The sequence below is a fragment of the Balaenoptera musculus genome, chromosome 6 (assembly GCF_009873245.2).
Source record: "Balaenoptera musculus isolate JJ_BM4_2016_0621 chromosome 6, mBalMus1.pri.v3, whole genome shotgun sequence".
NCBI lineage: Eukaryota > Metazoa > Chordata > Mammalia > Artiodactyla > Balaenopteridae > Balaenoptera > Balaenoptera musculus.
Genome location: NC_045790.1, coordinates 96,926,194 through 96,939,646, shown reverse-complemented (window position 1 = coordinate 96,939,646; position 13,453 = coordinate 96,926,194). Strand labels below are relative to the sequence as shown.

The window sequence follows — 13,453 nt, the reverse complement described above, 5'->3', positions numbered from 1 at the left end:
CTAGTAAAGTCCACTGGAAAGCAGTCTTCAGTGGCGCTATCTTGATGGATTCACAAGGCTCTCTGTGGTAGGCCCAAGCCCCTCCCCACCCCCCAGCCTACCCTGTACTCATCTTTACCCACTGTCCCCCAACCTCTGAAAACCCTAAGCTCCAAGAGCACAGACCATCTCTCAGTTCCTCCTACACCTGTGCTCTCTCTCACTTCCAGTTCTCAGTGGTTGCCATCCTTCTCCATCTGGAAGGTAACCCTCAAACCTCGTCCTCACCTCATTGCCCAGGTAACTGACACATTCTCAGGTCTCAGCTAAAAGGGCCCTTCTTCTAGGAGCCCTCTCCTATCCTGAGCCCAGGCCAGTCCCCCATTCTCACAGTTACGCTTCCTTAACCTATGGCCACACCTAGCACTCACTATGGTCATTGTTCAATGTCCCCTTTCCCAAAAGGAGAATAAACCTTTGGGGCACAGGGCTGTTTCTCCCCATGCTCAGAGCTGGCCCCCAGCTATTGTTACACACATCTGAATTAGTGAATGAATAGCTATGAATGAAATTATCAGGGCCTCAACTACAGATAAATCCAAATAACCACAAACCCCAGCCAAAGCCACACTTACTCAGCATTTGCCCCTTCGTCCTGTCATGTTTGCAAGGGTTACAGGCCCATGTCTGAGGGCTAGCTGCCAACTAGCTGGCAACCTTGGTGAAGCAAGAGGGAAAGAACTGCTTCCTGGCCTGGAAGAACCTTCAAGTGTGGCAGCAGACGGGACAGGAGAGAGCCTCAGAACCATGGGATGAGTAAGTGAAAAGGCAAAGATCAAAAATTAGATCTTGTTTTTTGGAACTTGTCTGCCAGTTGTAGAGTCACTCACTTTCTCTTTTAGAAACACACTGCTTGAACCATTGCCATGGCCTGAACAAACTGAACTAAATCATACAGCAACCCAGGCTGGAAAGTCAGGCAGACCTGGGTTCAAATCTAGGCTTGGCCACTAATTAGAGCCATCTTAAAAAAGTATTTCCAAAAGCACATCCCACAGTACGTTCCACTGCTCCTGGCTCCATTACACTGATTCGAAATCCTGGGAGTCACATCACACAGTGAGCACTCCCCTATAGGATATGCACGTGAGAGCTGGGCCCTAGACACACCACTGTCCTTGGCAGGAAATGTGCAGGGAGTTAGACAAGTCACATGCTATTTGTCAGGAAACTGGGTCAAAACCAGCAGAAATACTTTGGTTTTTTTAAATTTATTTTTATTTATTTTTGGCCACACTGTGCAGCTTGCGGAATCTTAGATCCCCAACCTGGGATCGATCCCGGGGCCCCTACAGTGGAAGCTCGGAGTCCTAACCACTAGACCGCCAGGGAATTCCCTGGTGCAAGTTTTTAGTGGTCTGGATAGAAGATCAAACCAGCCACAATATTCCCTAAAACCAAAGCCTAATCCAGGGCAAGGCCTTAACTCTGTACAATTTTGTGAAGGCTGAGAGAGGTGAGGAAGCTGCAGAAGAAAAGTTTGAAGCTAGTGGAGATTGGTTCACGAGGTTTAAGGAAGGAAGCCATCTCCATAATTCAGTAATTGTTGATGTAGAAGCTGCAGCAAGTTACCCAGAAGATCCAGCTAAGATAATGAACGAAGGTGGCTATACTAAACAACAGGTTTTCAACGTAGACAAAACAGTCTTATGTTGGAAGAAGACGCCATCTAGGACTTTCACAGCTAGAGAGAAGTCAGTGCCTGGCTTCAAAGCTTCAAAGGACAGTCTCTCTTATTAGGGGCTAATGCAGCTGGTGACTTAAAGTTGAAGCCAATTGTTCATCGACCACTCTGAAAATCCTAGGGCCCTGAAGGACTGTGCTACATCTACTCTGCCTGTGCTCTAGAAATAGAACAAAGCCTGGATGACAGCACATTTGCTTACAACATGGTTTACTGAACATTTGAAACCCACTGTTGAGACCCACTACTAAGGAAAAAAGATGCCTTTCAAAATATTATTGCTCGTGAACAATGCACGTGGTCACTAGCTGGCATGGAGAGAGCTACTGTTGGCAATTATAGCAGAGAGATTTTTTACTCACCAAATAACCACAGGATGTGCCTTATTTCTTAGCCTCCCTTGCAGTCAGGTTGGCTCATATGACGCACGAGGGTCAATGAGCTTAGAACAAGTGTCATTTATTTCAGGACGTAAGCATAGACGAGCTGGTGCATGTGTGCCAACTTTTTCTTTCCTTGCCTCTGGAATCATGGGAACCATGTGCTAAAATGGTAGAGCCACAAACTGGAAATGGTCTGAATCACTGCATCACCACATGGAGAACAGCTGCCTTGGTCACCCAACATGTATCAAACATTGTAAGAAATCTTTGTTGTATTAAGCCACTGAGACTTCAGAGTATATCCTATACCAACAAATAAGAGCTATTATTAGACATATAATCAAGGATGATTAGGATGAGAAAACAACCAAATTTTAGAAAATTAGGAAACATTTTTTGAGTACCTAGAATGTTCCAGGGATCATGTGGTACTTTCAATTAATTTTGTTGTTGCTTTAAAAGTGGTTGTCAACTGGGTGGTTTTGGTCCCCAGGGAACATTTGACCACGTCTGGGGACATTTTTGGTTGTCACAACTGACGGGGTACTATTGGCATCCAGTGGGTAGAGGTCAAGGACACTGCTGACCGTGGTCTGGATACACTTAGCAATACCAGGAGTAAAGTCCTAACAAAACCAGGTATAGTTTGGGACATATTAGGATCGAGATGCTTATTAGATAACTAAATGAAAATATCAAATAAGCAATCTGAGAATTCTAGAGTTCAGGAGAGTTGGAGATATAAATTTGGGTCTTCAATATAGATGGTACCAAAGCCATGAAATGTAGATGGTCTCAAAAGGGGATGTAGAGACATCCAAGAACAAAACCACAGGAAAAGATTGGGAGGAGCCAGCAAGAGACTGGAGAGGCAAGGCAGCTCATGGCTGCAGAAGGGAGGCTAAGAAAGTGGCTCAAGAAGGAACAGCCGATCCTGTCCAATGATACTGAAGGTCAAGCAGGCAGAGGATTGGACGCCAACTTGGTCATCATTGCTGACCCTGACGAGCAGTTTCAATGGCATGGCAAGCCTGACTGGAGTGCTTGAACAGTAAAAAATGGAAAAGCTCGTATAGAAAATTCTTATGAGGAATTCTGTAAGAGGGAACAGCAACTAGAGACAGAAGTGGCCTGAGATCCACCCATCCTCAGTCACATAAAAGATACAATTTTTTAAAAGGCCATCTAATTCCCCCGTAGTTTCAGCACGATGTTCTTTCAATTGTTTCTATGTACCAGAAATTATCTTGCAGCCGAAGACTTACAGCTTCTAGTGGGTCAGAGGGCATTTTTTTAAAAAAATATAATTTATTTATTTTTGGCTGCATTGGGTCCTCATTGCTGCGTGGGCTTTCTCTAGCTGTGGTGAGCGGGGGCTACTCTTCGTTGCGGTGCATGGGCTTCTCGTTGTGGTGGCTTCGCTTGCTGCAGAGCATGGGCTCCAGGCACGTGGGCTTCAGTAGTTGTAGCAGGCAGGCTCTAGAGCGCAGGCTCAGTAGCTCCGCGGCACGTGGGATCTTCCCAGACCAGGGCTCGAACCCGTGTCCCCTGCGTTGGCAAGCGGATTCTTAACCACTGCGCTACCAGGGAAGCTCAGAGGGCATTTAATTCTTAAGTGCTAGAGTGAAGTTACTAATAGGTACTGCACTGAGCATTTAGCCCACCAGGAAGGAAATATGCTTGATAACCCATCCAAGGCTGCCCCAGGACAGGGAGCTCTAGAGAAAAAGCAAACTTCAGATCTACTAGTTGCTTGCTGGTTTTTTGGTGTGCTCTTTTTTTTAAATTTTTTGGCTGCAATGAGTCTTCATTGCAGCGAGCAGGCTCCAGAGCGCACAGGCTCAGTAGCTGCAGAGCGAGGACTGAGTTGCCCCGCAGCATGTGGGATCTTAGTTCCCTGACCAGGGATCGAACCCTTGTCCCCTGCATTGGAAGGTGGATTCTTAACCACTGGACCACCAGGGAAGTCCCCTGCTTGATGTTTTTCGAAACAGTTGTTGGGTGAAATCACAAGTGATTTCCTTCCTGCTAAGATACGTACCATGAATATTTTCTAAGTATGTATGTTAATGTGTGTGATACATGTGCTAATTTAATTTCCTTACTGAAATTCTGCAGAACATCTGGGTCAAAGTGCAGTTTGCATTATCAAAGAGGATGAAGCAGAGGGGAAAAATATGCATGACAGAGTCTTGACTTTTAAATGATTATTAGTACACTATCAGTACACCAAGTAGTGACATGTAACAAGTTTTGAATTCTATCATCTAGTAATTTTAAATAAGAGAAACCAAAAGCAGCCCAATACTAGTACCCACTGTTCTAACTCTTAGCCGGAAAGGACTATTTTAAGGCTGGCTGTTCACATAGGTTACAAGTAACTATTTACTACTTTTTCATAGATAAAGCCCCTGACCTTCAAGAAAGATTTAAGGAAAAAAAAATATTTAATCCCTTTCTTTCTTAAGAAAATTGTTTTTTTTTAAACTATATCTAAGGTCATAGGAAGGAACCTTCATGATCTAACTTTTGAATAAGTAGAGTTGCAACATAAAGCTATGACTTAAAATTAAAAAAAATATATATATCTAAGAAAGAAAAAGTCAGTGTTCATAATATGCCACTTGAGCAAAAAGGCATAGGAAAACAGACAACATATACCCATTAAGTTTCTAAGAAATATGAGGTAAAAAGATAAAATCTTTGGATAGGCTATAAGTTTGTACAAAGAAGCTACAACTGCTATTCTGCAAAAAGTGAAGGGACCTATTATATAATATACAGAAATAATTTAATGCCTTTTCACAAGAATATAACCCAAGCCTTGCTAAAGCCTCATATTCTATGAAGGCATCTAAAATGCCAATCCACGGCACAGCGCTCTTCCCTTATCCGTTTATGCGGTAATTCTCGTGGATTTCTGGCCGGATGTCACAGACAAAGGCCAAGAGGTTATCCAGGACTTCATCCCTGTTCTGCCGGAAGTAAGTCTGAAGGATGGTCATCTTCTCCTGGGTGTCCTTCTCCACTTCAGTGCTGCAACTGCCATGGGATCCCAGAGCCTGGAGTCGGGGAGCAATGACAGAGGGAACGTCAGGACGATGCTCCGGCTGGGCAGGAACAACATTTAATAAGCAACTTTCTGACTTTTGAAGAAACCCAGTCTCATAATGAATATAAATAATCAGCAGCGTGACTGAAGAGCGTGAGAGAAGTCAGGGTTCCCGTGGCTATTGGGAGAAGTTGATACAATCACTTGGGTGGCCGACCTTTCAACATCTATCAAAAAGTAAACAAACTGCAGAGCATATCCACTGCCAGGAAGTTATCCCGGAGAATGACACAGTCACATCCCTCTACAGTCTAACGTGCAGCCTTAACCAGAGACTGGAATGAACCTAAAGAACTAACAACTGAGGCCTGGTGGTTAGTAATATGTCTCCTTGTGCGGTTTTAAAGGGGGTAGATACATGGTGGTTTTTAAAAAAAAAAAAAAAAAAGCTCTTAAAAAATAACAAACACAAGGGCAATACAATTTAGGAGGAATATACAGTTTCACCATTACTGGTTAATGTTTTAGCTCGTAAGTTCAACAGTGGTTTCACCAGTATTAAGAATACATGACATCTGTTCTTTCAAATAGAAATATTCTACAAGAATACACAAGAAACTGTTAACAGTGGTTATCTCTAAAGAGGACTGTGGGTCTGGGTGAGAGGGAAACTATCCCCTCATTGTTGCCCCATTTTATTGCTTGAAATTCTTAGTGCATGGCTGCCTCACCTCTTCAGTTTCCGTTTACAACTTAACACACACTGATGGACAAATTTTCTTTTACTGTCCACTGTCTTCTCACTGTTAACTGTTATGCCTGCTTTATTAGAATGTGATCTATCAGGTTCTTAAGGCATCACTTTTTTGTGCCTGACTCTTTTCATCACCTAAACTGCTGTCGCCTCATTATGAAGTTTTACAACTATATCCCTTCACATTTGTGTAACACATCAGTTTACAGAGCATTCTCTCATGTGACCTGTTACCTATTCCTCCATAACCTATGAGGAGGCTATCACTCCCCTGTCTACAGTTGAGGAAACCAGGGCTCAAAGAGGTCCAAGTGAACTGGCAAAGATTCAAACCTAGGGCTCTTCATACTATCACTGTTCATATTACAGGAATACCCTGGAGCATTTCATAATGGTTGGCTCAGCTGCTACCTCCATTCTATGATTATGTAAACTATATGCCAAGCCCAAAGCCCCAGAATTTGTTTCAAAAGTGAAGAGATTACAATGAAACACTGCTAGAAAAATTCAGAGCTCATGCTTATAGTGCAACACCGAGACTGTCTCTATAAGCAACTGCAGCATGATACAAAAATAAGATGACAAGATGGCTGCCCTGTCCAGAGTATTTCTACACTGTCTTGTGGGCAGTCGGACAACTTACAGCACCAATCTGCCCTGGCTCACGAATCAGAAACCCATTTTTTTTTTTTTTTTTAAATAAGCGGTACCTTATTTTATTTTATTATTTATTTATTTATTTATGGCTGTGTTGGGTCTTCGTTTCTGTGCGAGGGCTTTCTCTAGTTGCGGCAAGTGGGGGCCACTCTTCATCGCGGTGCGCGGGCCTCTCACTATCGCGGCCTCTCTTGTTGCGGAGCACAGGCTCCAGAGGCGCAGGCTCAGTAGTTGTGGCTCACGGGCCTAGTTGCTCCGCAGCATGTGGGATCCTCCCAGACCAGGGCTCGAACCCGTGTCCCCTGCATTGGCAGGCAGATTCTCAACCACTGCGCCACCAGGGAAGCCCCCAGAGACCCATTTTAAGTCTGAATAGTACTGTCTCCGCCCAGTGCCCCAGTGCAAAGATGGACGAAACTTTTCCTACTTAATGCTAACAGGGAGGCACGAGCCTTTAATCACTGGACTTGGACCTGGGAGGGTATGTACCTGGAACTAGTGGAGGCCACAGTGTATCAATAGAACTAGAGAATGAAAACCACAAAGCCAAAGGCAGAGATGAGAGATGGAAATAGTCCTGAGAGCATTATTTAAGCTCCTCGATCAAAATAACCTTAGCCTTTACCTGGGTTTCCAATCATATAGGTCAATAAATTCCATTTTGCTTAAACCAGTTTGAACTGTTTTCTGCTGCCTGTATCCAAGAGTCCTGACAGAGGTTCTTTTCTCTACGAAGCCTCCTCCATCCTTTCCCTTTTCCAGAATTTTCCCTACTTTCTCTGTACTTTCTGTATCTGTTTTTGTACTATTATTACATGCATCTTACACATTGTGGTCTAGCCTATACTACTGATAAGTGACTCTACTAAAGTGGGGCTCCATGTGATTTATGTTTATGACCATTACAGCCCTCTTCAGTTGTCGGTTTGCATGACTTATTTTATTACTAAGTGTCCCTGACCCCCAGGCATTTTATTACTAAGTGTCCCTGACCACCAGACTGCACGCTAAACTCCATGAGGGCCATGTCTATTTCTGTTCACAGCTGATCCTCTAGCATCTGGCACACATTAACTGTTCAAAAGATATTTAATAATGTCTATATTCAATATATATATTAAATAACATATCTCTATAAAATTATCTATATTTAATATCTAATTATATCTATTAATAATTCAATAATTTAACTGAATAAATGAAGACTAGGATTCAAATGTTAGTTAAAAATTAATCACCTTAAGAGATTCAGCCTAAGCATCCAATAACCAGATTTTCAAACTTCTACCAGAATCAGAATCGCTGAGCTATGCTGGATATTCTGAGAGCCTAAGGGGAAGAAGGAAGCCTCAGGAAACTAAGGCAGTAATGAAAATAAACTGAGCCCACCGCAGCTTCCTTGGCCTTGAACTCCTTCTCCCTCTGCAGGCGGTATTGTTCAATTTCAGCCTGGGCTTCTTCTTTGGCCTGCTTCAGCCTCCGGTTCTTTCCTGTTTTCAAAGGAAGTGGTTAAGAGACAGCAGAAGAGGAAGCAGAGACTGAGACGGTAAATTCTAATAAACAAAGACAAAAGTTTAAAGATACAGTCTCAAGAGACATGCATGGGGAAGAGGGAGAGAGGGAATTCAGAGCTAACTAATAGTACAGGCTCCTGCCTCCTGTACTTTAAACTAGACTGTACTTAAGAAGTGACTAGATAAAAAGGACCGCCTTCTATACCTACAGACCATAAAAATGATGCAAAAAATTTTGGAATGTGTCAGAATACTCAATCTCAACTACTAAGAACCAACATAAAATGGGCGACATTAGCCACCTGGGGAATTCTTTCTCTTCCTGAGAAGTAAACACCTAAGTATGCTGCTGATTACAATTGGAGCTCGGTTTAGCAGCTTAGCAGGGAGGCTAATACACTCCCAAGGGACATCAACCTAAACTGTAACTAATGAAATAGATGATGTAATATTGGAAACTAAAACCCATGCCTGTGCACAAGGAAATACGTAAAAGTGGTTCTGGGAAGGAATTCTGAATGGGGAGCACTGGACATAAGACTGCACGAGCATCTAAGACGTGAGGAGACACAGGGGCTCTGGTTTTTAGAAGAGCATAGTTTAACATAAAGCTGTAAAAATTCTCTAGGTTCTATCAGAGGCTTTATGAAAACAGACCACAAGATCAACCAACAAGTTTCCCTGTTCACCAAACTTCTAAGACACCCAAATGGGATGGTGGGGGAGGGGGGCAGGTCCTAGACAATCAATTGAGGATTTATTTAATTGAGTAAAAGACATCTTGTATCTAAAAGCAAGCTGTTATAATTCATTGTGTAGCAACTGCCGAAATCCCAGTCAGCCCATGTAGATGAATGAAACTGAATTTAACCTTCCACCTCCGGATTAACAACAGGATTTTGAACTGGTGATGACCCCATGACATCAATCCTTCACGAGGCTAGTCTAAAACAATCAACAGGTGCCTAAGCCCCACAAGGACTATTTCTCCAAGTATATATTGACTCCAGTACTATTTAGTGCCTACTATTTAGGGTCTGCCGGAGCCAACTTCTATCCCAATGCCCCACATGCTGTCCTCCTCATCTGCTATATATTCAAAGCCATATTCCAAAGCCAAGGTTCTTTTCCAAACCAACAAATTTTAACATAGCCTGAAAATTATGCAGCAGCTCCACGTAATTTCACAATACCACTGTCCTGATCACTCCCAACAACTATGGCTCCCTGAAATAATGACTTAAGGTAAACCATTCTCTGCCTGTCAGCAAACATCTTCAAAGTTCAATTTTGACTGGCTTCTCTGAAAACCAAAAAATATCTGAGGATGAAATCATTTCTTTTAAATCTTGTTTTTTTTTTTATGGGCCTTACATGTGGAGGCATTTTGTTTCACTCCAATGACAAACCACATACAAAATTTTTTAAAAGTTTATGGTCCAAGCAATGATTTCATGAAAAACTGGGGTTGGACCATTTTACCACATCATACACTGCCTCTTCCCAATTCCTAACTGGGTGTGTCAACCATAATTACAGATCAAGAGAGTAACTTCTTCAAATTACAGGTCTTCTCAGTACTTCTGTTCCTAACCACTGAAAATTCTGAGATGTGTATTAGCCATAAACTCACTCCTTTAAAACAAGTTCTTTCAGTCCCTATGTAATAGCTACCTGAGATATACAAGTCCCTGCACCAGGCCTGATGGGATAAAGGAAGATGTATAATATGACCCCAACCTCCAAGGCACTCAGAATCATTCTTACCATATGCCAAGTACCTGTTCTTGCACTTCCTCCAAATATTATCACATGCTTCCCAACAGATAAAACTTCCGCTGCTGATGAGCCATCACAGGACAAACTCTGAGAAGTCATTCTGGAAATACTGCATCAAGGTCATGATCAGAAATACTCCGTGAGGAACACAGAACTTCCCAGTCACCACAGCAAGAACAGAAGACTTGTTCCCATCTCCAGCTCCCTCAAAGAAAGCTTTTCCAATGAAATACAGAGTACCACACAACCCCTAATTGAGAAAGTAAAAGAGCCATGCCTGAAATCTACTTGGGTATGGGATGAGAGTATAAATCCTACTCTGGGGGAAAAAACACCAAGAAATTACTAAGATTAATAGTTTTTGGTATTTTACCCTGGCTATGTTGTTTCCCAGGGTATGGTCATATCATTTTTCTCTGAGCCTCATTTTTCCCATCTGTCAAATAGGAATAGAAACATATATCTCACCAGATGAGAAACTGAAGATATAAAAGTTAAATTAGACATAGTCCCTATTCTCCAGGAGCTTAGTCTAGTGACTGAGCCATATAAAGAAACAATTTACTGCACAGTGATGACGGGAATACGTACTTGGGGAGGACTCCTAGCCTAGTCTGAGGGGAAAAGATGAAGTCAGGGAAGGCTTCCTGGAAGAACTACTGCCTAAATTTTGATATCTGAAGAAGCCTAAGTGTTAGAGGATGAAGAGTAACCTAGGAAAAGGCTCTTCCAATCAGGAACCAGCTGTGCAAAGGCTTGCAGGTGAAATCAATCAAGGTGCCTTTGAGGAATCACTATGTCTGGAACGAGTACCTAAAAGGGAGATTAGAGAAGAAAGCCACAGCCTGATGCAAAAGCACCTCCTACACCTTCTTAAGGAATTTAGGCTTTATTCTGCAAGCACTAAACGTTTGTTGACTATAGGGGCGGTGGGGAAGTCATATTTGCAATTGAGAGGTATGACTGACTGCAGTGAGGAGAACCAAATGGAAGAGAGAAGGAAGCCTCCCACTCACCAATCTAGATTCGATCCACCTGCTAAGTTCCTCAGCAACCTCACATTTCTCAACGCTAGCCCTCCTCTCACCTGCAATTAATCTACCCCAAATCTGCTTCCTTCACTGGGGCTTTGAATACCGCAATAAAGACCACAGATGTCCCGGGTACTATGTTTGGCACGTATTAACCGCACTGAAAAAACAAATGTAAGGAATTAACGAATTAGGCTACTACGGGAGCCTCAGAGAACCTGATGCCCTGGACTAAGATGCTGGCTGTAGGGATGGAGAAAAAGTGAACAAATAAACCTTGGCAACTGACTAAACATGGCGAACGAGGGAGGGTCTGAGACGTAACAAAAAGGACTGTTTCCAGACTGAGCAAAAGTGTAGATGGGGGCTCCCTACACTGAGACGGAGGACCCCAAAGCAGTAAGTGCGAAGGGGGAGAACAACGCGTTCCGTTTGGATAATCCACTTTACACGCCCCCCAGACCCTAAGAAGGACGTCCACTTTGTCTCCACGCCCTATCTACTAGCCTACATTCGCAGCTCTAAGGCGACCTACAAGACTTCCAGAGCCTCGGATCCAGAGAGCTGCGAGTCACACAAGCTTCCGCGACTGTAACCAACCCCCCACCCCGCCCCCAGCCCCGTCAGCAGTTTTTCGGGCCTCACCCACCTACCACCTCCCGCGGCCTGCCCGCAACTCTTGGACTCGCGCCACGCCTGGCTGCCCCAACCCCAAACTCACGCTTGCGGGCCTCGGACACCTTCTCGGCGGCCCGCTTCTCGGCCTGGAGCAGCTGCTGGATGCCCTGCGACTGACTGGCCATGGCTGCGGCAGCGTCTCCGAGACGCCACAGACAGGCCTAAATCCGCTCGAACTCCCCCTCGGGTCAGCTGACCCAGCCGTCCAAGATCTGCGCCTGCGCCCGCCGCTCCGCCCACCATCACGTGACCTCCGCAACGCCGCGTCAGCTGACTTCACTTGGCGTCTTGTGACTCGGAGGGGAAGAGGCGAGGTGAGGCGGGGCGGGGCGAGGTGGGGTGGGGCGGGGCGAGGCGAGGCGAGGCGGGGCGGGGCGGGACGGAGGCGGGAGATCAGAGCGTCTTGACTGCGCCTGCGCAGGATCTGCTGTTGCTGCCTTCGTCTCTCACACGCAGCTCAAGGCCCTTTCAAGGTCTGTCTTTTCTCTGGTTCCATCTTGGTGGCCGCTCTGCCACGTCGTTATTGCAGTAATCCCTCCCTTTACAGTAAGCTCACTTCGAGATCCAGAGAGGAGGGGCCAAGTCAAATCACTTTCCCCTATTTGGCCCACTGCTGTACTCCCGCCCCTTTCTGGAGTTTTCTTGGCACTCGGAATATATTTGGGGACAGGCTAAAATTCTTGCCAGGCTCCTGGGTTGGAATCTGAATTGGGAATAGGGAGACTTGGGGTGAAGTCTCCCACTAATCTGTGTGATTTGAGGAAGGGTGTTTTTCTCTTAACCGAAGTTCAGGAAAGGATTAGTGTTTTCCGTAAATATTTGATGAATGCTTGCTGCGACCCTAGACCGCTGTTGGTACTGAGGATACAGCAGAGAGCAAGACCAACAAGGTTCCTGGTGGAGCACGCAGTTTATGGGCAAAAACAGATTAAACTAAAGGGAAAATTACAAACTGGTAAAGTAATGAAGGAAAAACGCAGGTTGCTCTAAGAAGGAATAAGGAAGAGGGGGTGTGGAGGTGACTGTGAAGACTCTCCCAAAGAAGTGGTATTTAAAATGATATCAGAAGAATGAGAAGTTAGCCAGGAAAGGATAGTGGGAGACAGTGGGGGTGGAGTGTGATTAGGGGACAAGACATGCATATGTGGATTTGGGGGGAGCAACATGGCACAGAGAAGTCTCCCACCACAAATAGGGAGGTAGGAAGCCAGTGGTTGAGTTTACAATATGACAAGCAGTGTCCTAAACGCTTGACAACTCCTTATGGTAACTCAGAATTAGTGTTATTAACCCCATTTTGTAGCTGACCAAACTGCAGCTCACAGAGGTTAAGTAACTTACCCGAAGTCAAATCCCTGTTAACTGTGAGATAAGGTGTATGAATCTAGCCAGGGCTGCAGAGTGGAATATCTGACCCATTGTGCTCTTCTCTGAGAATCTTGTGGGCTGTGGAAAGGACCAGGTGATCTAGAATTCACCAAGCACGACGAGCATAGAATGATGCCAGAACTTTTAGATAGAAGTATCTCTGTACTTCAGAAGGAGCTGGATTCCTGCCTCAGGACATTTTCATTTGATGAGGTTAGGAGTGGGGTTGAAAAGGATGCTAAAATCAGAAACTCCTTTCCCGATTTAAGAACTGTTACTTGACTGATCTCTGGAACTTTTAATTCCAGTCGATGATTTCCTGGGAAAATTTGTCATTTTTGGTATTTCAAGAAAACAATTCATTCAGTCAGTCAACGGAGGACAGTACACACTTCTAAGGGTATGATGAGGATCAAAAGAGCTGGGTATCACCTCCTAGAGAAATGGAAATAAAAACAAAAACAAATGGGACCTAATGAAACTTAAAAGCTTTTGCACAGCAAAGGAAAACATA

The 13,453-nt window shown here is 44.2% G+C and overlaps 1 protein-coding gene across 1 annotated transcript; it reads right to left on the bottom strand.

The window, feature by feature from the left end:
- Positions 1 to 1,921: 1,921 nt before the first annotated feature.
- Positions 1,922 to 11,849, bottom strand: ATP6V1G1 (ATPase H+ transporting V1 subunit G1). The gene is made up of 3 exons (XM_036854781.1): positions 11,615 to 11,849; positions 7,959 to 8,059; positions 1,922 to 5,168 (listed from the first exon to the last, which is right to left on the bottom strand). Exons 1-3 carry the CDS (start codon positions 11,694 to 11,696, stop codon positions 4,995 to 4,997), a joined length of 357 nt encoding a protein of 118 aa, XP_036710676.1. The 5' UTR covers positions 11,697 to 11,849; the 3' UTR covers positions 1,922 to 4,994.
- Between the last annotated feature and the right edge of the window lie 1,604 nt (positions 11,850 to 13,453).

Coding starts and splice junctions, on each gene's coding strand:
- ATP6V1G1 (XM_036854781.1), bottom strand. CDS start 11,696: ATGGCCAGTCAGTCGCAGGGCATCCAGCAGCTGCTCCAGGCCGAGAAG. Junction 8,060..11,614: donor GGTGTCCGAGGCCCGCAAGC/GTGAGTTTGGGG, acceptor CTTTGAAAACAG/GAAAGAACCGGAGGCTGAAG. Junction 5,169..7,958: donor TCAAGGCCAAGGAAGCTGCG/GTGGGCTCAGTT, acceptor CCCCGACTCCAG/GCTCTGGGATCCCATGGCAG.